The sequence below is a fragment of the Pelodiscus sinensis genome, chromosome 4 (genome assembly GCF_052426305.1).
Source record: "Pelodiscus sinensis isolate ZL-2025 chromosome 4, ASM5242630v1, whole genome shotgun sequence".
NCBI lineage: Eukaryota > Metazoa > Chordata > Testudines > Trionychidae > Pelodiscus > Pelodiscus sinensis.
In genome coordinates this window covers 113,948,837-113,974,587 of record NC_143055.1, presented here as the reverse complement: position 1 = coordinate 113,974,587, position 25,751 = coordinate 113,948,837, and the positions used below count along the sequence as shown (strand labels likewise).

At 46.0% G+C, this 25,751-nt stretch overlaps 1 protein-coding gene across 1 annotated transcript in view; it reads left to right on the top strand.

Annotated features, from left to right (window-relative positions):
• Nucleotides 1–358: 358 nt before the first annotated feature.
• METAP1 (methionyl aminopeptidase 1) overlaps nucleotides 359–25,751 on the top strand; it is a 42,772-nt gene continuing 17,379 nt past the window's right edge. The window contains exons 1-4 of the mRNA XM_075929646.2: nucleotides 359–661; nucleotides 17,001–17,052; nucleotides 18,669–18,781; nucleotides 21,189–21,249. Of these exons, the coding sequence (XP_075785761.1) occupies nucleotides 548–661; nucleotides 17,001–17,052; nucleotides 18,669–18,781; nucleotides 21,189–21,249 (340 nt within the window). The 5' untranslated portion in view covers nucleotides 359–547. The remainder of the gene's footprint in view (nucleotides 662–17,000; nucleotides 17,053–18,668; nucleotides 18,782–21,188; nucleotides 21,250–25,751) is intronic.

The window sequence follows — 25,751 nt, the reverse complement described above, 5'->3', positions numbered from 1 at the left end:
ATTTCTTACGATAGGAAGCCAGTGCTTTTGCAGAAATTCAAGCGGCCAGTGTAGATGCTGGCAAGTTTTTCCGGAAAAGTGGCTGATTTTCCGGAAAAACTGGCCAGTCTAGACACAGCCCTAGTTTTCTATGAACTAAGGGGCGCTAGGGGTGCCCTGTGCCTTGCAACAGGTCTCATCTACCCAGGGTTTAGAGCTTGATTCCAAGACCCCCCATACATACGGGGTGCTCCAGCACCGCCGGTTCCCAGAGAGGCAGGGGGAAGAACAGGACCTGGAGCTGCGCCTCAGGCTGCAAGTCGTTGTCACCGCCCGCCCCGCAGGCGAAGGGCGCCCAGTGCCTGGGCGGGGCTCGGCGCTGCGGTGCGATCCAGCCGGGCGGCGGCGCGTACAGACCGGCTGCCCACAGTCACCTCGGCCCGCCCCTACGTGAGAGGCGCCGCCGGCTCGGGCTCGGCCGGGCTCCTCCCCCGCCTCAGTCAGAGGGCCCCGCCGGCCCCGGCTCCTCCCTCCCGGCTGCCGAGTCGCTCCTGTGGCAGGCAGCAGCATGGCGGCCGTGGAGAGCCGGGTGTGCGAGACCGATGGGTGCAGCCGCGAGGCCAAGCTGCAGTGCCCCACCTGCATCAAGCTGGGCATCCAGGGCTCCTACTTCTGCTCCCAGGTGAGCCCCCGCCGCGGCCCTCGGACCGGCGCCTTGCCCGCCCGCCCGCCCGGGCGCACGCGGCTGCAGACAGGGCGCTGCTTCCTGTCCCGGTGCCCCCTCCCGGCGCTGCTGCTGGGGCGCCTGCCCGGGGCAGCACAGCCGCGAGCGGGACCCCCGCTGCCTCCCCTGCAGGGCTCCGGCCCTGGCCGTAGTTTGCCAAGTCCCGTGATTGTGTCTGGCGGCGAGCAGGCGGGTTCAGGTGGGGCGAGGGCTGGTGTGCGACTGGGCGAGGGTGAGGAGCGGCAGATGGGCCTGAGATCCTTGCAGCGAGGCGTCCAACTTTGCACCCTTTCACGTTCTTTCCCCTCTGAGATCTGCATTTGCAATGGACAGGCAGAAACACAATCTTGGTTTGTATAGGCTTGGGCTAGATATGGTGTGTTCCTTTTGCAGAGGCCAAGTGGGGGAGGACTGTACTTGGACCCTAGAGGAAAGTTCACACCAGTAAATTAGACCCTGTAGGAAGATACTTTAATAGGGGCCATGCTGGATGCAAGCATGTGGAAATGCTGAAACAGTTCTCTTTTTGTGTCTTTCATACTACAGTTTAGCACCTTACATCTTTTTTTCAGCTCTGTCACCTATTTCCTTCTCCCCCCAATCTCCAGTCTCTCTTGCTGGATTTAATTAACTGCAGGTTAATTTGCAGTTCAATTTGCTCTGGCAGATTCTCAGTGCATTTAAGAAAGAAGGGAACAAGGCATTTCAATATGTGTGTGTTTGCTTTTATTTTCACAGAAATCAAAATGTTATTGGATAGGAAGTTAGGTGTTATGGTCTGGATTTTTATCTGTGTAAATCACTGTATCTGTTATCCTATACATGTGTGTAATATTCCAGTCTTGATTAGACAGAGTAATTGTAGCATGAAAGTTTTTCTTCATATTTCACATATGTTGTGTCCTCTTTAAAGTATGTACTTAATACATTAAAATGAAACCTGATAAATTGTTTTTAGAACGTTTCTGTGACCGTGGACTGACTGCTTTGAAGATATGACTTCTCTGGCTATGTTAATTAAATAAGCTTTTGGAAAAAAATGTTAGGCTCTGCAGATTTAAGGTAAAAACTATAATTCACGTGTGGTTAATCATCTCCATGTTTTTTTAAAAAGAAGCCAACCTGATAGGCCTACTTATTTTCAGTTACTACCACAGTTGTAATATTTTTTCTTACTTGGAAAAATGTAAAATAAGTAGTAAAACAAGCTGTTTAGTCCTCTCCTGTTGACATTAGTGAACAAATAGTAATATTTTGGTGCATAATTAACTGGTGCAATAGTCAAAAGCATAGTTGATGATAAGAGGAATAAGGATTTTGGTCCATTTATTTATAAGGCACATGAATGCTCCTGCTTCAGAGTATAAACCAGGTGCAGGAGAGGCATCTGGCCTGGGGGAGGAGTGTAGGAGGTAGGGATGTGAATGTTTAACTGGTTAACCAGTAAGCCTCATCCTTAATGGATGAGGTTTACTGGTTAAGATTAACCTGTGGGGGCTGGAGTAGCTCCCAGCCTGCCATGGGCCTTCTGCAGGTAGGGGCTGCCCTGGCATCCTGCTGGTGCATCCCCTGCCTGTGGCAGGATGGGGGATGGGATGGCATTGCTGTCTAGGAGCTGATGGAGAGGCTGCTTTAGCTGGGCTGCAGCAGCTCTCCCTGGCCTCTCTTTAATTGGTTAACAGGCTAACTAATATATTTAACTAGTTAACCAATTAAATGGGATTTTACATCCCTAGTAGCAGGGGGTGCAGGGAGGGAGCTTTGACCAAGGATGGGGGCGGGAAGAGGGGGTGCAGAGGGTTTGGATGGTGACCTGGGGCAGGAGGAGGTGGTGACCTGGGGCAGGGAGAGGGAGAGGTTGGGGTGCCAAAGTCAGGCTGTGGCCGGTAAGCGCTTACCTAGGCGGCTCCCGGCTAGCAGCCCTGCAGGACCCTGAGGCAGACTCCTTGACTGCTGCAGCTCCTGGCTGCTCAATATGGCTGGCTGCTCCGTGTCACTCTTTGCTCTGGGTGCTCGGAGGAGGAGGGAGGGGGCTTTGCACACTGTCCCGGCCCCCAACAAAATCTCTCAGCTCCCATTGGCTTCTTTTTGTGGAGCCTCTCCCCGTGCCCGATGCAGCGAGCCACAAGGAGCAGCTAGCTGCTTAAAGCAATGTGGAGCCACTTTGAAGCAGATGGCTCGCTTCTCTGTGCCATAGAGTTTGGTGGGGAGGCCTGTGAACCCGATTGGGTGGCCCATGGGATGACCCAGTGGCTTGGTGGGCCAGATCTTGTCTGCACTGATATAGACATTGGTGAATACAATAAGTTACTAGCCAGTTAAAAGTCTGTGGAGAAATTCTAGGCATATCTGCAGGACCCCTCCCCCAAAACCTGCAGAATGTCTGTATAGTTGGAAGGGATTCTTATTTTCTATTATGCCTACTCTTTTACTGGAATAACAAGTATGTTGTAAGGGTTTGTCTACACTGCCAAGTTTTGCTGCTGAAAGGAATATTGACATGCAGAAGTCGTCAAAATTAGAGTCGCCAAAGCGTGTTCACACTTGCTTCTTCTTTTGGCAGGTTGTGTCTACATTTTTAGCTCCGTTGTTGATACACACCAACAGTGCATTGCTCACAGTATCCCACAGTGCGTGGCAACACCGTCTGTTGATAGGTATTGTGGTGAGAATGTGTAATGGCACATGCCACATCTTGGGGACCGTGCAAAACATCCTGTCAGCCACTGCTTTGTTTTCCAGCTTCTAGGGGTTTCCGGTTTGCTTTTGCACCATTGTGCGCTCCAATATCTTTAGTGAAAAAGCATGGATCCCACACTTCTCTCCTATGCTCTGTTTAGTGTCGTGAGATCATCACGCATTGTAGCAGAATTAACAGAGGAATAAGAGTCACAGGCAGCTGATGTTCTGTGTGAGCTGGGACAGCAGCAATCTGTCATTGCATTTGACACTTACAGACTGGTAAGGCAGAGTGTCTCTTTTGGGCTTGGGCAGTTGTTCTCGACTTGTTTCAGTCTGTGGACCACCAGGCCAATCAAAACATTTTCAAGGACCACCTCCAGCACATGTAGCACAGGACGAACAACACAGCAACCACTCAGCATGATGGCAGCAGCTACACTGATGCTCAGAGCCTCAGACGGAAGTTACTGGCAACACAACGCAGTTGCATCCTAGGTGACGCTATGGATGATGCGCTGCGTGCTTGTGAACATGGCGTAAAACAGCCTAACGGCAGCACCTACTCATGTCGTGTGACTTTGGACAATGTTCCTGTGGACCACCGAAAAAGTCACTGTGGACCACCAGTGGCCCATGGACCACCAGTTGAGAACCACAGGGCTAAGGAAACCAGCATGATTGGTGGGATCACATTATCATGCACATGTGAGATGAAGACCAGTGGTTACTTAAAGATGCATAAAGCAGACTTCCTGGAACTGTATGCTGAGCTGACCCAGTGAACTGCGGCACAGGGACACCAGAATGAGAGCTGCCCTCTCAGTAGAGAAGTGTGGGGCAGTTACTGTCTGGAAGCTGGCATCTCAGTTTGAAGTGGGGAAGTTGACCATTGGGGCTGTGCTACTGCAAGTTTGCAGGGCAATAAGTCCCATTCTGCTATGGAGGATTGCGACTTCAGGAAATATGCATGACATACTGGATGGCTTTGCAGAAATGGGCCTTCCTAGCTGTGTGGGAGGTAGAAGATGGAACACATTTTGACTTTAGCACCAGACGGCCTTGTCACAGTAGAGAGCAATAGGAAGGGATACTGCTTGATGGTGCTACAGGTGGGGTCACCATGGGAATTTGACAAACATCAGTGAAAGATGGTCTGGAAAGGTGGATGATGTATACATCTTTAGGAACATTGGCCTGTGCAGAAAGCTGCAGGCAAGGACTTTCTTTCCAGACCACAAGATTTCAGTGGGAGGATATGGAAATACCCCATCTTGGAAGTAATGGAAGTAATCTTGGAAGACTCGGCTTACTCCTTGTAGCCCTGGCTCATGAAACCTTGTACAGAGCACCTGGACAGCAGCAAGAAGTGCTTTAACAGGCTGGCTGCGTCTAGACTGGCAAGTTTGCTTTTGCGGAAAGACTTGCCAGCTGTCCACACTGGCTGCTTGAATTTCCGCAAGAACACTGACAATCTCATGTAAGTATTTGCGGAAATACTAAGCTGCTCCCGTTTCGGCAAAAGCCATCTTGCGCAAATGCTTTTGCGCAAGAGGGCCAGTGTAGACAACGCGGTATTGTTTTGCGCAAAAAAGCCCCAATCGCGAAAATGACGAAAGTGCTTTTGCAGAAAAGCGTCCGTGCCAATCTAGACGCTCTTTTCCACAAATGCTTTTAATGGAAAACTTTTCCGTTAAAAGCATTTGTGGAAAATCATGCCAGTCTAGACGTAGCCGCCGAGTCTGTGCCTCATGGAAGTGGAACGTGCCTTTGGCAGATTGAAAGGAAGTAAATGTCTTTGTAAGGCTAGACCTTATAGAACAGACTTTCTATGACCATAGCTGTGTGCTGCACTTTGCATAATCTCTGTGAATCTAAGAGTGAAAGGTTTGCTCAGAGATGTTGTACAGAGGCACAGTGTTTAGCTGCAGAGTTTGAGCAGCCAGACATTAGGGATGTCAGAAGATTCCAGAGGGAACATCAGCGAGGTTTTGAGGAAACACTTTGACAATGAGCAGCACTGAAACCTACCTCTTTTGCCGTTGATTCCCTGCTGCATCCCATTTAACACATATCTGTACAAGAAAATGCTTGAGCGGCCTGTACCTTGGACCAAAGTGATTGCTATGCTTTGTAGAGCAGAAAATAAAATAATTGTGCCATTAAAAAAGTTTGCCTGTATTAGTCAGTGATATACCACAGCACCCATGTTTTCTGGTAAGGGAGGGGCTTCGAAAGCGTGAAACCTCACAACTGTAGGTCCAGCTGTCATGGTTAAAGTTGTGAGAGGGGGTGGAATGCAGGGGAAACTGAGGATTCAAAGAGAGTGAAAAGGAATGTGTGCGTGTACTGTACAGGATGGGCTGCTGGACAAAGAATTGTATATGTGCTGCAGGAGAGGTTAAGCCCAGATCTGCTCACTTTGCAGCTTGATTGCACACTTGAGCATCTCGGTTTGCTCCTCCACGACCTTGATCATACCATCTTTCCTATCCTGCCTCTCTTTTATCCATTGGTCCTCTTACCCTATATGGAGGAGTGCTTGATCACTTCCCTCACTAAGTCCTCTCTGTTGCGTTTGGGCTGCTTTCTTGTATGACTGCTGGGGTAGGCCCCTATGTCCACAAGTTCTCTGCTGTAAAACACAATGCACAAAGGGAAGAATTGTTAAATTCTAGTTCAACATTGAAACATTTAATTTACAAGCACCTTTTACAACACTCCTAATCGCTTTCTCACTGATCCTTGCAAGACACATACATCTCTGCAGGCACTGTAAACATGGTGAGTGTGGGGGAAAGAGGGGTGATGGACATGCATTGGGGCAAAAGAGAGTACAATTGTGGCTTGTGGAGCAGCTGTGCAGAGAAATTGTTCTTCTCTACAGGCGGGTATCACTGTAGCAGACCTCACACTGCTGAGGGTAAGGAGGGAAACCAGGGCTCAACTACTGGATGCCAGTAGTTATTTCCCGGCTCTGTATGCAGCTCATGTATGTGCTGCTTTGGTCCCTGCGCCATTGATTGCAGAAAGGTATGGGACAGTGCTCTACAACGGGGGAAGAAACACTGCAGCACTGCTGTGGAACTTGCAGCAGAGACTTGACAAGTACCTCAGGCAAAGTTTCCAGAGCATCTTTCTACAAGATTCTATTCACACCTTGGTGTGCATCAGTGCCGTGCTTGGACATAACAGTTAGCTACACAGGGCTACGCTCAGCCCACAGAATCACAGCCAGGCTCCCACTTTTCTGTGTCCTGCACGCACCTCTGCCAGAGCCACTTACCTAGTGTCTCATCTCCTGGGCATCTTGGGTACAGCACCAGAGCAACCCTTTGCCTTACTCACCTTATGGTATGGCTACATCAGCTCCTTTATCTTCGATCTGCACTGTAGCTTAGCTCTTTTCTCACAGGCTTTGTGAAATTTGCCTGTACGTGTCCCAGTTCCTATGGATCACTTGCAGCTGGGACTACACAGACTCCTCTCCCTGTATACTGATTAGGGTTGTTATATTTCAATTAATCAGCTAATTGAGTAGTCAATGGAATTTCCATCGACTATTCAATTAGTCAGTAAGGGGGGGGGGCGCTCGCTATCCCACTGTGCCTCTCCCTTTGAAATGTACAAGAGTCAGCCACAGCTCTTGTATATTTCAGAGGGAGAGACAAAGCAGTTCCCTCTGCTTCTCTTCCTTCCTCCCAGGCTCTTGTATATTTCAAAGGGTGAGAGGCAGTGAGTTCCCTTTGCCTGTCCCTCTAAAACAGGGTTTCCCAACCTATGGGTCGGGACCCAACTAAGGTCGCCATTACATTTCAAAAGGGTCGCCAAGTGTCTCCCCAGGTGGCTCTTCCCTCTCTCCTTCCCCCGTTTTTGAATTGCCTTGGGTCACCAAGTCTTCCTGAATTGTCAAAATGGGTTCCCATCTGGCAAAGGTTGGGAATCGCTGCTCTAAAATGTACAGGAGCCACCCGGGCTCCCCGCAGCTCCTGTACATTTCAAAGGGAGAGAGACAGTGGGAACCCACGCCAGCGGGGAGCAAAGAATTGCAGACGGCGCTTGTACATTCCGAAGAGAGAGGAGCAGCAGTGAGACTGGCGTGAGTGAACCAGTCCCCGCTCATGCTGTTTCCCCTCATCCCCCTGGCTCCTCTGCCCCCTGTGGAGATGGTGCTGGGGGGACGACCATCTTTTAAGCAGGTTCCTCCCAGCACTGGCTTGTGCTCCCCCCCCCCCACTTGCTGCCTCTATCAGAGAGAGGCAGTAAGGGTGGGGGGAAGCAATTAGTCGAGTTCCTACTCAGCTTCCCGCTAAGCATTTAATTATCAGGTAGTCGACTAGTCACTTACATCCCTAATACTGATCAGATCCAAAAGTTCCATAGTGGTTCTAGATAAGGAGTGTCATGAGATTAAACTCTGTGTCCTGCTGGCTGGCTCAGCGTGAAGTCAAGTTTTGGGGGCTTGTAAGGGGGAGGGGTGAATTGCTGTGTACTTGGCTGCAGGGCAGCGGAGTTCAAAGCACTTCCGAGAGCAGCTGCTTGGGGACATTATGGGGAAACTTCCTGGAGGGCAATAATTGCGAATAAAAGCCTCATGGTGTCCACAATGTGTGTTTGTCGACAGTCACAGAAGGGAGAAAGAAGAAAGTCCCTCATGATTGTGGAAGTTTTTTGTAGCTGAAATTGAGTGTTTTTCACAACAAAAGTTGTGGTGTTCGCTCTTGCAGTTTTATCACCAAAAGACAGGTTTTGGTGACACAATTTGGTAGTGTAGACATATGCCCTAAGATACATGGATGGTTATTCAAAATTATAGTGCAGCAACTTAATTTTAAAAGCTCAGTCTTGCGACACAGAAAAGCAATGCAGCCTAGTGGACAGTGCACTAGACAGGGACTTGGGAAACCTGATTTCTGTTTGTTGCTCAACTTTTCAATGGCTGAATAACACTTGGGCAAATCACTTCACTGGTCTGTGCCTCAGTTTCCCCATTGGTAAAATCGAGACAATGACTCTCATCTCCTTTGTACACTGCTTTGAGAGCTATGGGTGAAAAACATTACAAACATAGGTAAACAGAAAACATAGGTGGTATTAAAAGCTTTACAGCTGTACCATTGTAGTTCCATAATATAGATGTTGCCTACTGCAACAAAAGGGGGTTCCTGTTGCTGTAGTTGATCTGACTCCCTGAGTGGAAGAATTCTTACCTTGCACCAAGGGTTAGGTTGCCTTAACTCACTCGGGGGTGTAAAAGATTCACAGGCCTAACATTCAAGAGAAAACAAATTCCATAGAAAGATCCTGAATTCATTCGTATTCAATATGTATTTTCACACACAAAAATTGTTCCTGATTTGTTTGTTTGCTCCTGGCATAGACTGGAGAAGATGTACAGTGTGTCCTGATGTAGAAATCCATTGCCCAATATGGAAAATGTCTGAAAATATAAGTAGTAATATATAACTCAATACAAACTGTTAAATGTATGCAGTATTGAGTGTTTAAATGAAGAGTAGTGAGGAAATTAAACATTTTATCTCTTTTTAGGGTTTTCTAATACTATAGTTATAGTATTTTCCAGGTAAATTTATATTTGGATGGCAAGGTCTCTAGTGCAGCAGTTCCTAACCGCTGGTCCACAGACTGGCAGTGGGCTACGGACCACGGCAACTCTGGGGGCCGTGGCTGGGGAACATTGCCCAGTGCCTCCCCTCCTGCCACGGCTGTTGGGGGAAGGCATGTCCTGCTCCATCTCGCAGACAGATAGCACCAGGCATGAGGAGGGTCTCCTCCTGGCTGAGGAAGAGCGGTTTGCTGCACAGCTGGAGGGCTGCGCAGAGCCCGGCACGCTGCCATCCTGGGCTCTGCACGGCCCTCCACCGCACAGGGTAGCACTGTTCCGCAGCTGAGAGAAGATCGCGCCCTTGCCCGGCGCTGTTTGGCTGAGAGGCGGGGCAGGATATGCCTTTCCCAACAGCCACAGAGGGAGGGAGGTGCTGAGTGGTGTTCCCCAGCCATGGCCCCCAGAGCCACCATGATGCGGGCAGTGGCATTCAGCTGGGGCTGGGAGGCAGCTCAGTCTAGGTGAGAGGAGTGGGGCAGGCACTTGGAGCTCCAAGGATGGGGCTAGTGCAGGAGGACTCTGGGGGCGAGGGGCTGGAATTGGGGTCTCTGGGGGCAGGGCTAGTATGGGGGGGACTATGAGGATATGGCTGGCACTTGGGGGCTCTGGGCACAGTATTGGGGGGGCTCTAGAGGAGTTTGGTGCAGTGGGGCTCTGAAAACAGGAGGTTGGCACGGGGGGGTCTGGTGGTGGTGGGGGTTCTAAGGGACTGCACTGGGGGGTTTAATGCAGGGGGCTCTGGGTTCAGTAGCTGGCATTAGGGGGGTTAATGAGGGGTGGAGGGCTTTAGGGCTGGCACTGGGGGGCTCTAGAGACCAGGGCTTTTGGCAAACCAGCAACATTTTATTTGCATATTTACATATTCATGATTTGCATAATAAATATTCCGATATACAAATAACATGTTTCTGGTTGGCCAAAAGTTTGTGAATGGATTTGCCAATCCCTGGTTTCAAAAAAGTTGGGAACCACTGCTCTAGTGGACCTCAGTTATCTTCATTTTTCCTTTCCCTGGTAAATATCACTTTTTCTTGTAAATGAAATTTTTTTCTTCCTCCCTGAGAGAGGAACAATGTTCCTTCTAATTTTTTCCATCCGTGTGCAGAATAAATTTTATGTGCACCAAGGCAAGTGCAGATGTGTTGGTGGTGGTGTACATATTGGCAGCTGTGGATGCTCTGCTAATGAACTGGGAAGCATTGGATCTCTCCTGGCCACCCAAGCACACAGCTTCCAGGGAATGCTGGAAAGGAGATTTCAGCAATTTGCCCAAAAAATGGTTACCGTATTTTCCGGCGTATAAGATGACTTTTGATGTTAAAAAACATCCCCCCAAAATCGGGGGTCGTCTTATACGCTGGGTATGCAGCTTTGCAAAGTCTCGGGAGAAGCCGGCGGCGGGGCAACTCAGGTGCGCCTGGGATGCCCCGCCGCCGGCTTCCCCCGAGGCTTTGCAAAGCTGCAGAGGGGCTCCGGTGGCGGGGCAGCTCAGGTGCGCCTGGGATGCCCCGCCGCTGGCTTCCCCCGAGACTTTGCAAAGCCGCGGAGGGGCTCCGGTGGCGGGGCAGCTCAGGCGCGCCTGGGATGCCCTGCCGCCGGCTTCCCCCGAGGCTTTGCAAAGCCACGGAGGGGCTCCGGCGGCGGGGCAGCCCAGGCGCGCCGGGACTGTCCCGCTGCCGGGGCGTCCTCAGAGGCTTTGCTCCCGGTGTCCCTGGTCTGCTGGAGACGGTCCCCAGCAGACCAGAGGCACCGGGAGCAAAGCTGAAGCGGCGGCTGGGTGCCGCGCTTCTGAGGCTTTGCTCTGGCTTTGCTCCCAGTGCCTCTGGTCTGCTGGGGACCATCTCCAGCAGACCAGGGACACCGGGAGCAAAGGAGGAGGAGGGGCGCTGGGGTATAAGACGAAACCCTATCTTTTAACTAAAAAATTAGGGGGTCGTCTTATACGCCCAGTCGCCTTATACGCCGGAAAATACGGTACTCTGAATTTGTCTGACTCTCCCTTGAATTTTGTTTCTTGGTCTAAGGTCCCTTTAGTCTGTCTAAAATGAATATTTAACTTTAAGTATACTGTCATTCCTGTTCGCTTCTGGTCTTCAACCATCTGTTTTGTTACCCAGCTACTGTCTTCTGTTGAAGTTGCTTAATTTTAATGGTGGGTAGAGTCAAGTTACATATTCGTTACTTTTTCACACAATTATCGTGAGGGGTAATTTACAGTTATAAAGCATTTTGAGATCTTTGAATGAAAGGTGTTGGAAAAGTACAAAGCATTTTGACTGTTGTTTCTGATTAATCCTTTCCAGTAGCACATGGCGCACACTTCACATTTGTTGCGAAGACCAGGATTTTAACAGGGTTAAAAAAATAACTAGATACCACACACAGGGTTACCAAATTCTGCATGTTTTTGTCTGCATAGTTTTTCTTTCTACCAGAATTACAAAAGTAATATGCACTTAAAGCAAGGGCATTTGAAGTGAGTTGAGTACTGATTGCACACAACATTGTGGGAACAGTGTGCTCCCTCTGCATCCAATCAAAGTGCTGCTATGGTTCAGTCTGTCTGCTCTGCAAGTTCTAGGTATGCATGCAGTTACCAAAACTACCTTATCCTGGGAGACCATCGTCAATCTTGCAGCCTACTAAGATGTAGGGCCACTCATGTGGCCCCCTCACTGCTGCAGAGGGTAACCATTGACTCATGCCACTCTGACACTTTTTTCCTAAAATACTTAATGAACTTGGAGGAAAAACAAATAAATATGCACATACACATGTCCAAATCATACTAATATATTTATGGAGGGTTTTTGGTTGCAGACTCAATAATAATTTACAGTTGTCTTTATTTTATTTTATTTTTGGCGCTAAACAGGATAGAAACACAAGATGTTGTGCATATTCTTGTCCTTTTTTGTTGTTTCTTTTGCTTTTTTGGTTGCTAGCTAGTAAGTCAGCTTCTGTGAAAAGTGGTGTTTTTATTTTGTTAATGTCACTTTTCAAAGCAGCAGCCTTTTCACTGCTTCCAGCTAGCTAAAAAGTGATATTTGCAAAAATCACTTTTCATGGAAGGTTTAGCCCCGTGGTGGAGAATTCAGCCTGGAATGGGGAGGTATGTAGGGCGGCAGCTAGGGACTGGGGTGATGTGGTGGATGGATGAGGCGCCTGGGGCAGTATTGGGAACCAGGGGCAATGAACGGAGAGGTGAGCCCAGAAGCACCGGGACTGGCTGTCCATCAGCAGACTCTAAGTTTGGAGCCCCACAGTCAGTTGGGGTGGGGCCAGCTGCCATGTGGTCTGAACATGCTGCCTGCCACCTCAGGGGCTGAAGCCAGAAGCCTGAGTCCCACAGCCACCAGGAAAGTGGGGAATACAGACTGAATGTCTGCTCCTCCAGTGTTTTTGACTTCAGAGGGGGGCAGGATCCTACCCCATCTTGCAGCGCCAGGGGAGGGACTGCTGCTTTGCCCCTGCTGCTATCACTACCTAGGAGGCTGTGGCTGCAAAAAAAACCCCTGGTGACTGCATGTGAAGAAGGCTGCTTTAAGATATGTGAATAATAGCTGCACAAAAAAGTACACCTATTCCATAGACTTCTTATTTCTGTGGAGATCTTCCATCTAAATAAGGGTCAGGCTTAGCACTATTTACATTTAAAAAAACATATGAAATTCATTTCCTGCATATTGAGCTCAGTTCCCTGTGAGTCTCCTAATTTATTTATCACAAACCGTAAACAAAAGTTTTCAACCTTTTTAAAAGCTCACACTCATGAATTGCCCGAGCTGGGAAATCTTTGGAGGCTTTAAAGAACAAATTAGAAAAAATCGACTAGGGATGATCTAGGCATCCCTAATTCTGATTCAGCATGGGGGGGTGACCTAGATAACCTCTTGAGGTTCCTTTCAGCCTGTTATTTGTAAGTTTCTGTGCCCGTATGAGGACTAGGGGAGTATGACATTTTAAGGTTAAACAGTTTTATGTTGTATTTTTTTTTAAATCATTCTCACTATTGTGCATTTTAAAGTTTTTTTTTCATTTTTGCATAACTGAAATCTGGCTTAAATGCCATCAGTCATTCTCTTGGGCAATTTTTGAATATTATGAGCAGCTTCAATAGAGTTTTAAAATGGAATGTGTGTGCAACTTTACTGTTGAATTGGTGCAGTACAGTATAACACAGTAAAAAAAAAAACATTTCTGGGCCAGTTCCTTGACTTAAGCAGCGGGGAGATTGCAGAAGTCACTTTGGGCTGAGTTAAGAATAGAATTTAGGACTGTCTGGTTGTGTCTACACTGCCATTTTTAGTGCTAATATTTTAGTTGTTCAGGAGCATGAAAAACCATTCTCCAAGCGACAAAAAGTTTTAGCACTGAAAAGCACTGGTATAGACAGTGCTTTGTCTTTAAAGTTAAATTGCACCCAATATTTTCCCCAGGTCTCCTCCACTTAACCATAGAGCATCTCTCTCTCTCTTGTTTTGCTTATGGTACAGGAATGACTAAGAAGCCATTAAAGATAGGAAAGGTCAGATAGGTTAAAGAAAGTGGCCATGGGATTGGAACTTTTTAAATGATAAGAGTACTTCAACCAGATGGAGTAAGAGGGCCTGATGAAGGGAAGGAACAGCTTTCTTCTATGGATAAGAGGGCAATCACCAGTGTACATAGACAGTGTAATGCTCCTTATCAGGCCCACTGACAGGGTGTGTGCGCCTGTGCATGCAAAGGAGGCAGCTACCCTGGGGCCTGGCAATTTGAAAGTCCATTATAGTAGCAGTGGCCAGAGCACCAGATTTAAATTGCTATTGGAGCTCCAGACGGCACTGGAGGGCTGGCTAGGGGAGGCTAGCTTCTAGCCCCACTTCTCCAGCCCAAGGCCCTGCCCCTTCCAGGAGCCTCAAGGGCCCCCTCCTTCCATCACCTTGCCCAGGGCTCTGTCAAGTCCGTCAGCCACCCTGCTGCTTACATAAATTGGTAGGAAAGAGAGCCCTTGACTTGACTTAGCACCAGCAATGTGAAAGGTGAGTACGGGTTGTCAGGTTACCCCATGTTCCTAGGGCAGCTTCTCACCTCTTTCTCTTGGTGCTCATCCTTCACTCCAGGAAGTGGGTTTCAGCCTCCTAGACCCTGTCCCCCTGTACTATTAGGGTAGCTGGCTTGTAACCCTGCAAGTTCCTTGTAGCCTCTTCAATTCTTTTTCCCTTCAGATCAGAGGGCCTTAACACATGACAAAAGTGTGACTGTAACAAGATACATTCACTTTTGCCTTTGAATGTGACAGCATACCTGAGTTGTAAGCACGTTTAGCTACAGTTGTGGCTCCTATTTATTTAGAAAAATGCTGATTGGTCCTATGTTCTCATAGCACTTACTCAGCAACCAAGTCAAATTGAACATTTCAGTCATGGATACCTGTTCAGAAAGTGAATGGTTTTGTCTCTAATAATTTAAATGATAAAAAGAGCAATAAAAAAGATTTTTCCATTTGCAACATATATCTAAGATTGGATTATGTAATTACAATAATGGGAAGAACTTTATTAAGTGAGTGTAGTTTTCAGACCTGTTGTATTAGTCAGAGGTTCAGTATGTGCACACACTGGTTTTAATAAATTGCTGGCTCTGGCTAGCAGTTTAAAATGATGATTCATCAGTAGCACTAGATTTTCCTTATAAAGGAAAAAAAGTTTGTTGTCTGCTTATTTTTTTCTGAAACTTCAGCTGTTGATGTAAATCAATGGAATTGCCCTCTTCCGAACAGTTTAATGTGATTTAATACAACCAAAACAATGTTCCTACGAATTAAACTTTCATCTACAAGAACAGAAAGTTTACAGCTAACAGAATGACATTTGTAATTAGGCTTTCTGATATATGGAGGGAGACTAAATACCTGCTGTTTAGATATGTAAGATGCTTAGCACAATGGGGAAAGTCAGTGATTTTCACCAAGGACTGGCCTGGAAGATTCAGGCAGCCTGAGCATACTTTTTCGGCAGCTCATCAAAGTGACTGAATGAACAACGTGGAAGGCATTGTGTGATACTGTACTGTGTTCATGTACATATGTATTAGCCGCACATACAACATGCTGGCTTATGCCCTCGCTTAAGGCTGCGTTTAGAATACATATGCTGCAGATCGCCTAGCATGAGGCACTGCTTAGGTGAGTAAAAACATGTCACAGCCTTAGGATATGTACTTTTTGTGGCTTTGCACACACCAAGCAGTACCTTCTTTTAGCAGTGTAGTGTGCCACTGCTGCCTGATGTCCGGGGTTTTCCTTGCTAAACAGAAAGACTCCTGTGGCGGAGAGAGGGGAGAGCTGTCAGGAAAGGCGCCTGTAACTCCTCACTGCAGAAGCCTTTTTCCCACATGGAGAACTGGAGTAACTTTTCCCCACGCCCTTCCCTCTACCAGAGCCATTCACTACTTTGTGTAGATCAGTGTTTCCCAATTTTATTTGATCATGGAAACCTTTTAAAAAAAAAAGGGGTGGGGGTGGGTGGGGAGAGTGGAAATACTGTCGAGCAAAAAAACAAAAAAAAAATGCTGGCCACAGAGCACTACTTGGGAAACACTGGTGTAGATACATACTGGGGACATGAAAGTTTAACCGATTAACCAATCAGCATTACTTTAAACAGGTAATGCTTACTGGTTCTGGTTAATCACAGGGGTCAGAGCAGCTCCCTGCTCACCCCACTGCTACAGGTTACACACTGGCTCCCCAGAAACAAGGCTGGCAGGCCCTGCTCTTGGAGAGACAGCTTCCTCCCTGAGAGGGGGGCCGACAACTCTTGCTGGCTTCACTCCTGGGGCAGCGGTTTTGCCATGGCAAGGAAGCCTCCTCCGTAGGAGCTAGGCCGGCAGCGCTTGAAAGGAATTAATTTACTGTTCTCAGCTTTCATGCTGTCTTCCTCCCAAATACCAACCCCTTTTAGAAATGGTATATGTTGGACTGCAAGCAAAAAGCTGAAAGTGGTTTCCTTTCAGCACCATATTTATCCACTCTTCTATTTTAATCTCTTCTTCCTTCACTGTTTTTACCTTAATCTATTGTTTGCTCCCCATATCTTCTGTCCATCACTCCTATCCATTCTGTCTTTCTCGGCCATTCACTTTACTGCCTCTCCACCCATTCAGTGCATGTTCACTGCTTTGCTTTTTCCTATTCCCATGAAATTCTCTATTCACTCGTCTTTCCATCTACATTTTCTGTCTCTTCTCTCCATACACACCCTCCCATTTCCAAACATTCAGGCTCTCTCCATTTTCCCCTCTATTTCCTATTTCTGTTTCTGTGTCTCTAGTGCATGCACACACATACACCCATATATTTTTCATCTGAGCGCACAACATACCAGTTGAATCCTGTTGCTGCTCTACAGAAGTGCTCCAGCATAGGCGGGCAGAATGCATTTTGCAAGAGGCAGTGCTCTAGCAGCCCAGAGAGAGGACCATCATGGTCTCAGCCCTGGTTCCTAAACATGTTCATTTTGCGAATCATTTCCTACAGTAGTGCACCTCTCCTATACACCTCTTCTCACTTAAAATACTAGGAAATGTGGTAAGTACCAAGCATGCACTGGAAGAGGGGTGAACCAGATGATTGAATGAGCCTTTTCACTCCTGACTGCTGTGATTCTATCAACTCTCTGATAGTACATCATCCCTGTTGGAGCTCTAGTGCTTGGTTACACAGAAAAGTCATATTGGGACAGTATTAAGGAGGTGAGAGGAAATACGCCTGCTGTCATGGAATGGTTGCAGCTGTTTGGCGCGGTTCCCTCCCTTATGGAATATAAACCTGTTGAATACAGTATTTTCTAGTCTTAACGCTGACAGTGAAAGCTGCTTTTTTGAGTGTTGCTAAAGTAGATAATAGATTCCTTATTTTAGTTTCCTTTTAAATATAGTTTGTCATCCATTTTGTAGAGGTCACATTATTCTCTCGGGCAACACTGATTTTTATATTTACAATTTCAGGAATGTTTTAAGGGAAGCTGGGCCACTCACAAGTTACTTCACAAGAAAGCAAGTAAGTAAGCTCCCTGTGTCATCTTAATTCAGTTTTGAATTTGTACAGGAAGACTAACTATTCTTGCTGTTACAAGTGTTCAGGTTTTTTTTTTCACTCTAGTTTGAAAATGCAAAATAAGGGGCAAGTTATATGGTGTACACTGCTCTGTATCTTTACTAATGTGCATGAATGTGTTAGAGTGGTTGTAGATTTTTCTGAGATAGCAATGTGCACTGCAAATCTAAGATTCAATTTAGGTCCTAAGCTAAACTTTTACAATAGAGCTAGGTAAAACTTCAGAGTTTGGGCGTAGAAATCTATTTCTATTCATGCCATATCCATGTGTGACTGAAATATTGTTGAGACTTAAACTGCCAGGGTCGTAAAGAGGGAAAGGAGATCAAATTATGGCATTGAAACATTGCCAGATTTCTTGCATTATGTGTTTTTTAATGCCTGAGGCTAAAAAACCAAAAATTTGAATGGTTATGCTAAAACGGAAATATCCCAGAAGCTAGAGTACAGCTGTGCTTAATATTTAGTGCTTATCTATAACATCTTTCTACGTAGTGTTACCAGTGGGTAATGTGCTCTCTGCCTGGCGGAGGGGGAGGAAGTGGCTCTGTATGCTGCTCTTCCCCCTGGTTTGGGGAACGGCAGCGCAGGAAAGCTAGCACACCCCTCCCGGCTTTTCCCCCATTGCTCCCATTGGCCAGGAAGCTCAGCCAATGGGAACTGTGGGAGGCAGTGCCTAAAAGAGCTGCTACCTGTGCCCCAGTACCCTCTGGGAGCTGGTAAGTGCCCAGATCCCCAGTCCCCTCCCAGACCCCAAATCCCCTGCACCCTCCCCCACTCCTTCACCCCAGCCCACTTCTGCACCCTCTTTCTCTCCCTCCTGCCCTGACCCACAATCACCAGCCCACTTGCTGGAAACCTGCTCCTGCGCACTGAACTCCTCATTTTTGGCCCCACATCAGAGCCTAGAGGGCCCCCACAAAATCTACTAGCCCTGAGCCCCAAGAATACAGGCAGTCCCCGGGTTGCGTACAAGATAGGGACTGTAGGTTTGTTCTTAAGTTGAATCTGTATGTAAGTCGGAACTGGCGTCCAGATTCAGCCCTCCCCCCCCCCCACACACACTTCCCTACCTTTGTAAGTCGGAACTGGCGTCCAGATTCAGCCCCCCCACCCACACACACTTCCCTACCTTACCTACTTTACGCTCAATAAGACTTTTGTTCCCAGAATAAAATATCATGTGTGTTTTTGTTGTTTTATATTGGGAGCAGTAGAGGAAAAACACCAATGATTTTTTTCTAGTTTAGGCTCTCTCAAGGCAACTCTTGGCACTGTAGTATTCGGTTCTGGTTCACTTTACACCATTGCAGTGGTGGCATAGGCAAGTAATATACAAGTATTTTAGATGCAATGGTGGAATTAATCTTCCCAGTGCAATCCCACAGTGCTCCTGCCCACTTGTCATTGTCAGGTTTGACAGCTCAGTATAAATCTACTCGCTTTACAGTAGATTTATTTACTCGCCTGAGAGGTCTCGTATTCTCCCCATTTTGGGAATAGGTGGTTGGTTTGTCTCAATAACATGCAATTTATTTTTTTATTTTTTTATTTTGCAGAAGATGAAAAAGCTAAGCGTGAAATTTCTTCTTGGACTATGGAAGGTGAAATAAATACAGATCCCTGGGCTGGTTATCGATATACTGGTAAACTCAGGCCACATTATCCACTAGTAAGTGGCTGTATTATCCACTAAGAGTGGCTGAAATAATCTTCTTTTTCCAAACACTGCTAGCAACAAAATCAGAGCAAGGAAATTCCTTGGCAGTTGAGTTCTAAGCCCACTTAGGGTGTGTCTACACAGCAAAGTTATTTTGGAATAATGGCTATTATACCGAAAGAACAATGTGAGTGTCTATACAACAATTCTGTTATTTCAAAATAATTTTGAGATAATGGACAACTTATTCCAAAATCTGTAACCCTCATTCTACGAAGAAGCTATTTCGAAATAGAGGCATGCGTAGACGCTCCACTTCTGCTATTTCAAAATAGCACCTTACTAGGGCCATTCTAAGTTATTCCCCCAGGAGCTCTAAATCAAGATAGTACGTCTACATTAGGGAACTCTGTCTTGGACTAATTTTGAGGCTTCCCTGCAGTGTAGACATGCTATTTCAGAATAACTATTCCAGAATAGCTTATTCCAAAAATACCTGTGCAGTGTAGACGTAGCCTTAGAGAAAATGGTTAGCTATGAATATTATCACCTGTTACATAGGTGTGTATATTGTATATTTTAAGACTATCTAGTGTGATCCTTTCATTCATAGATGTCTGGTATGGGATGTTTTATGGCAGCAAATGGCCCAGCAGGGCAATCCCCTGGTGGGCCATGAGACATTTTGGTGACATTGACCATTTGCAACCACTCTGCCCTCCCCAGCTGCTGCCTGCAGCTCACAGTGGCTATGGTTTGCCATTCCTGGTCCATGAGAGTTGTGGGAAGTGGTGGGCCACAGGAATGTGCCTGGCCACTGCTTCCTGCGGCTTCCATTGGCCAGGAATGGAGAACTGCAGCCATTAGGAGCTGCACATAATATTATAGGTTGGAAATTAATCTCACTGCAGGGGAGTAAGGGGAGGGAGAATAATTTTAAAATACTCAAATAAACAAAACCTAAAATTACTGGAGATTTATTTAATTATATTGGGGTAGAGTTTCAAAGTTATGCACCTAAATCCCACTGAAAGATGGATTTATGATGCATCCAATCTGTGTGATCCTGTAGCCGTATTGCTGCCAACACCTCACTATTGTTTCCATGGCTACGAAGTATTAAAAAAAATGAGCTCATGATCCTGCAAAACTTGCATACGTGTTTGACTTTATGCCCTGAGTAGTCGCATGTAAGTCAATGGGACTACTCATGGCATGGAAGTTATGTTTGTGTGTAGAATGGTTTTCATGAGAAAGATATACTGGTTTAATTTAAATCAGTTTGATAACTGGTGTAGTGAAACTTGCACAAAACATTGTGTAGATAAACCAAAATAGGAGTATTTTAAATTGGTAATACATCTATTTACACTTACTCGATATAGGCCATTCTTAAAGTCAAATAAGATGGTTTATACAGATTTTTGTGCTAGTTTTACTAAATCATTTAAAAACACACTTTTATGCAAATTTATGGGTAGACAAGGCCTACATTTTGCAGGATTAGGGCCTAAATTATGGAAATGACAAAAGAAAATACATTAGTTGTCTGTCCAGGTGTGGTGGTCTAGTGGCATTTTATTTGTGCCTTTATCTAATTTACTTATAGTGTAAACTGTAGTACCTAAGAATATTTGTTTTTCTCAATGTATTGCAGGTAGGTAGAACAGCCTGATACAGTTTGATCACATCCCAGATTCCGTGCATTTATTGGGATGGGGGAATGGGGAATACTGATCCACTAACCTGGGCTGCACAGCATCACCATCATTGAATCCTTGCCTTCTTGACTGCTGACATCTTCTTGGCTGCTAAAGACTGAATGTTATGAAACCCCAGTACAGACTGATAACAAATGGAATGTTATTTAAACAAAACTAAGGGGATGCGCACGCTGCTCGCTATGCTCGCCAGCCTCCTCCCCTCTGGCGGCTTTCACAGCCAGAGAGCATGAGAGTGTGATGATGTCATTCTGTTGCCTGGCAGGAAAAATCTTTTTTATTTATATAGAGAGAGATAGTTGAATCTCATTAATTTGTACTAATTACTGGAGAGATCTGTCTGCAATGAGTGAATTTTGTTAGTTGGAGTAAGTGAAGAAAGATAACACATTCCAAAATTGACATGTGAAATGTGATTTTTATGAAGCTTCACATGAGAGTACTAAAGGTTCTGTAGTATAAAAGCAATGAGGGTATAGAGCACTTTTCTGAAGTCTCCTATTACTATTACTAAATCTTTGCTGAGAAATGAGCAGAGAGCATTATTTCTATGTATGTAAACTATAAGGCATGGGATTAGCAATCAATTTGATTTGCCAGGTTTGACTGTATTAAGTTTTTATGTACGGGCCTTTGCTTGTTCTTTATGACTATATGTGCTTTTACAATTTAACTAGTTTTGACTTTGCTTCATTTAGATGCCAACGAGGCCTGTGCCAAGTTACATTCAAAGACCGGATTATGCTGATCACCCACTAGGTAATTTGAAATGCACTACAATTAAAAAAATTTAGTTTTTTGATATAGGCTGCAGGTATTCCTAGAACTTGTTATAACAAAGTATGAGAGGAATTTAATAGTCCTTTTGTGATAAGATTGCTTATGTATCATAGATACTCCAGACTTTCTAGTGCCTTATCATTCACAGGTCATTTTGATTTTTGAACTCTGTTTTCTCCAAATGTGCCTTCCTGTCTAACAAAGTACATGTAACAAGGATTATTTAAAAAAATTAACTTGAAAGGACTGATTGTATAAAACTATTCCCATTGACATCAGGGCCCCTGCTGTAAGTGTACTTTATAAAATGACCCATAGATATTTTTGCATGACTTTTTTTTTCAACAGCAATCCTTGGAGAAGACAAACTATTGCACCTGGCATACTAGTGCTGGATCTTATTTCTGGAGAAAGAGTCTTCAAAATCTATTTAATTCTTCAGTTACTTTGCTTCTTCTTTTTTACACTGGGAAATGCTAATAAGTTAATGTTAGACAATAAATAAGTGTTACTCAGAAACCATTTTAACCCTTAGGCAAACTTAAATTATTTAACTTAATATCAAAATAATACACAGTACTGATTTTGGTAGTCATTGTTTATTCTTAACTGAAATTTCAAAACTGATGTTGTAGAAAGCCACAATGTGAATAAGTTGAACACTTTTCCATCAGACAAGTACAGCAATTATTGCATTTTTGCTACAGAGAGATAGCTACTATCACAATCTTTATAATGCTCTCTGCCTCCTGTAGAAAATTATTCATTCCACTAGCTTTAAAGACTAGCAAAACATGTAGATGGTATCGTGAGCTTTTGTGGGAACAGCCCTCTTCTTCAGATGACCAGAAAGCTGGAAGTCCAGAATCAAGAATAAATAAGGGGGGGAAGGCGAAATTTGGGAAGAGGGGAGGAAAGAGGACATTGGGTAGATAAGTTTCAAAGGGATAGCTGAGCTAGTCTGTAACAGGAAGAACTTAAAACAACAACGAATAGTCTATTAGAACCTTAAAGACTAAATAGTTAAAAGAGGCTGATAAGAACCATTCGTTTGCACTAGGAAAGGAAGGGATGTCTACACTGCAAAGTTAATTCTAAATAACAGCCGTTATTTCAAATGAACTTTAATAGCGTCTATACATGCAAACCGCTATTTCGAAATTAATTTGAAATAGTGGAGCGCTTAATTTGAATTTGGTAAACCTCATTCTACGAGGAGTAACGCCAAATTTGAAATAGCTGTTTAAAATTAAGTGCTGTGTAGACACTTAATTCAAAATAGGGGGCCTCCAGCCCTTCCCAGGGAGCCCTGGTGGCCACAACCAGGAAAACTTACTCTCCTCCCTCCCAGCCCCAGAGCCGTTAAAGAGGTAGACCCTGGCCACAGTGCCTATGCCAGCTCCAAGCTTGCCAGCCCAGAGCGAGCAGTGGCCGCCGGGGCCCCTGACCCAGTGGCCCCAAAACAGGAGCCAGCAAGCCACTGGTAGCCAGCCCTCCACCGCTCCCTAGGAGCAGACTGCTAGCTCCCAGGAGCCTGACGGGGCTGGAGAAGGTGGGCACCTTCCTGGTCCAGGGTGGAGATCATGGACCTTATTCAGGTTTGGGGGGGATGCCCTCAACGTCCATGATCTCCGCACTAGACGGAGGAACATGGCTGTCTATGGCAGGATAGCTGCCAGCCTGGCCACCAAAGGCCACATGTGAACCCAGGAGCAGGTTTGCATGAAAATCAAGTTGGTCCGGTGAGACCTCCAACCCTAGGCCCTGAGCTTCCCATCCCCCTTCTTCCCCTTGCTTTTCCCTTCCAGCTCCCTCTTCGCAGGTTTCCCCCTCCCCTCTCTCTTCCCCTCTCCCACCTCCTTTCCCCAGTCTCCCCGGAGATTCCTTGCTCCCTCGCCCCCTCCCCAGTTTTGTTCAATAAACCAGTTTCTATTTTTGAACATTCGTGTCAGGGAGGGGGGCTAGGGAGGGGTAAATGGAAAGACATGAGGGAGGAATGGGGCACGTTCCCCCGTTGGGGAGGACCGGGGTGGCTCTGAGGGCTCATCAGGGTGGATGCTCTCCCGCAGGGCCTCCTAGATCCTGATAGCCCACCAATGGACCGCTCTCCCCCGGATGGCAACCTGCAGCAAGTGCATGCGGGCTGATGGCAAAGACCCCACAAGATGCACCAGCGTGCCCAGGGGCAGCTCTGGCTCCATGTGGCCAAGTGCTGTGGTGTCCTGAGTGCGGGCACTCAGGGCACTCCAAGACAGGACTGCTTTGCTGTCCCTCATCGAGGTAGACAAGCAAGCAGGGAAACCTGAGAACTGTCGCTCTGGGGTGGGAGTAGGGTCCCTTTAAGCACAGAGCTCAGTTAGCCTCAGGCAGCAGCCCCACACACTTAAGTCCTAATCCGATGCCCTGCCGGCACTGGTTCCAGCCATCCTTAACTTCGGTTCAGGATCCACTCAGTGTGGACGCGCTATTTCGAAATAGCAAAACGCTATTTTGAAATAGGTTTTGTGTGTAGATGTGTTAATTCAAAATAGTTAATTCGAATTAAGTTAACTCGAATTAACGCTGTAGTGTAGACATACCCGAAGAGTACTAACACCAGATTCTACACAGACATCAAGAAATATTGGCACCTTCATTTGTTTTGTTGATTGATAATGTGCGAGCTATCCGATATCGCGATTTAGACCTTTTGCTGGAGTTAAACTTGAGAATGAAGTGTAATTCCAATCCTTCTCTGTGTATTTGACTTGTGGTATTGGTCTGAAACAGAACAGCAAGTTCTAGATCCCTTAATGAGTGTCTAGGGAGGTTAAAGTGTAGAAATACGTAGAATACCCTTTACACCAACGTTCCACATGAAGACGGATTACAGGTCAGAAACACCATCCCTGATGACAGCACTGTGCACCTGATTACAGAGCTCTGTGACTTTGTCGTCACCCACAACTACTTCAGATTCAGAGACAATTTGTATCTTCAAGTCAGTGGCACAGCCATGGGCACCCACATGGCCCCACAATATGCCTACAACATCTTTATGACTGACCTTGAACATCGTTTTCTCAGCTCTCCCTTAACCACCCTTACTTTACTTACGATCTGTCCACACGAGAAATCCACTTCCTTGACACTACAGTCCAATTAAATGATGGACAAATTTCCATCGGCCTATACCGGAAACCTACCGACCGCTACACTTACCTTCATGCCTCTAGCTTCCATCCCAGACACATTTCTCGATCTATTGTATACAGCCAAGCCCTAAGATACAACCGAATTTGCTCCAATCTCACAGAGACAAACACCTACTGGACCTATATAGAAACAAAAAATAAGACTGTGTAGCACTTTAAAGACTAACAAGATGGTTTATTAGGTGATGAGCTTTCGTGGACCAGAAAGCTCATGACCTAATAAACCATCTTGTTAGTCTTTAAAGTGCTACATAATCCTGTTACATAATCCATAAAGTGCTACATAATCCAGCTACACCAGACTAACACGGCTACATTTCTATCACTGGACCTATATAGAGCATTCCTAAAACTGAAATATACCCACCTGGTGAAGTGAAAAAACAGATTGACAGAGCCAAAAAAATATCCAGACATGAACTACTTCAAGACAGACCCAAAAGAGAAAACAACAGAATTCCACTCATCACCACCTATAGTCTACAACTTAAACCCCTCCAGTGCATTAGCCACGTCTACAACCTATCTTGGAAAACGATCCTTGGGGGAAAAGCCTATTCTCGCTTACAGACAACCCCCTAACCTGAAACAAATCCTTTCCGGTAACCAGACTACACAGCTAAATCATAAGGATCCAGGAACCAACCCTGCAGTCAACCCCGGTGCCAATTCTATGCTCTCACATCTATACAAGCGATTTCATCACTGGACCCAACCACATCAGCCACAAAATCAGAGGCTCATTTAACTGCACATCCAGTAATGTGGTCTATGCCAGCAGTGATATACAGGGCTTGCTGAGTGGCGGCGAGCCCTGCTCACCAGCCGCGTGGGTCTGCGCTCTGCACATGCACAGATCGTTCAGCGCATGCGAAGATTACTCCGTGACGGCTCTTCTAGGGTGTAATCTACTCACCATGGGCGAGTAGATTACACCATTTGTCGAGCCCTGGTGATATATATTGGACAAACTGGACCCTACAGGAAAGAATTAATGGACACAAATCAGATATCCGAAAAGGCAACACACAAAAACCTGTTGGGGAACACTTTAACCTCCCTGGTCACTCATTAAGGGATCTAGAAGTTGCTGTTTTGTTTCAAACCAATTCCACAAGTCAAATACACAGAGAAGGATTGGAACTACACTTCATTCTCAAGTTTAACTCTCATGCAAATGGTCTAAATCGCGGTATCGGATGGGTTGCCCGTTATCAACCAACCAAATGAAAGTGCCGATGGTTCTTGATGTCTGTGTAGAATCTGGTGTTAGTACTCTTCCTTTCC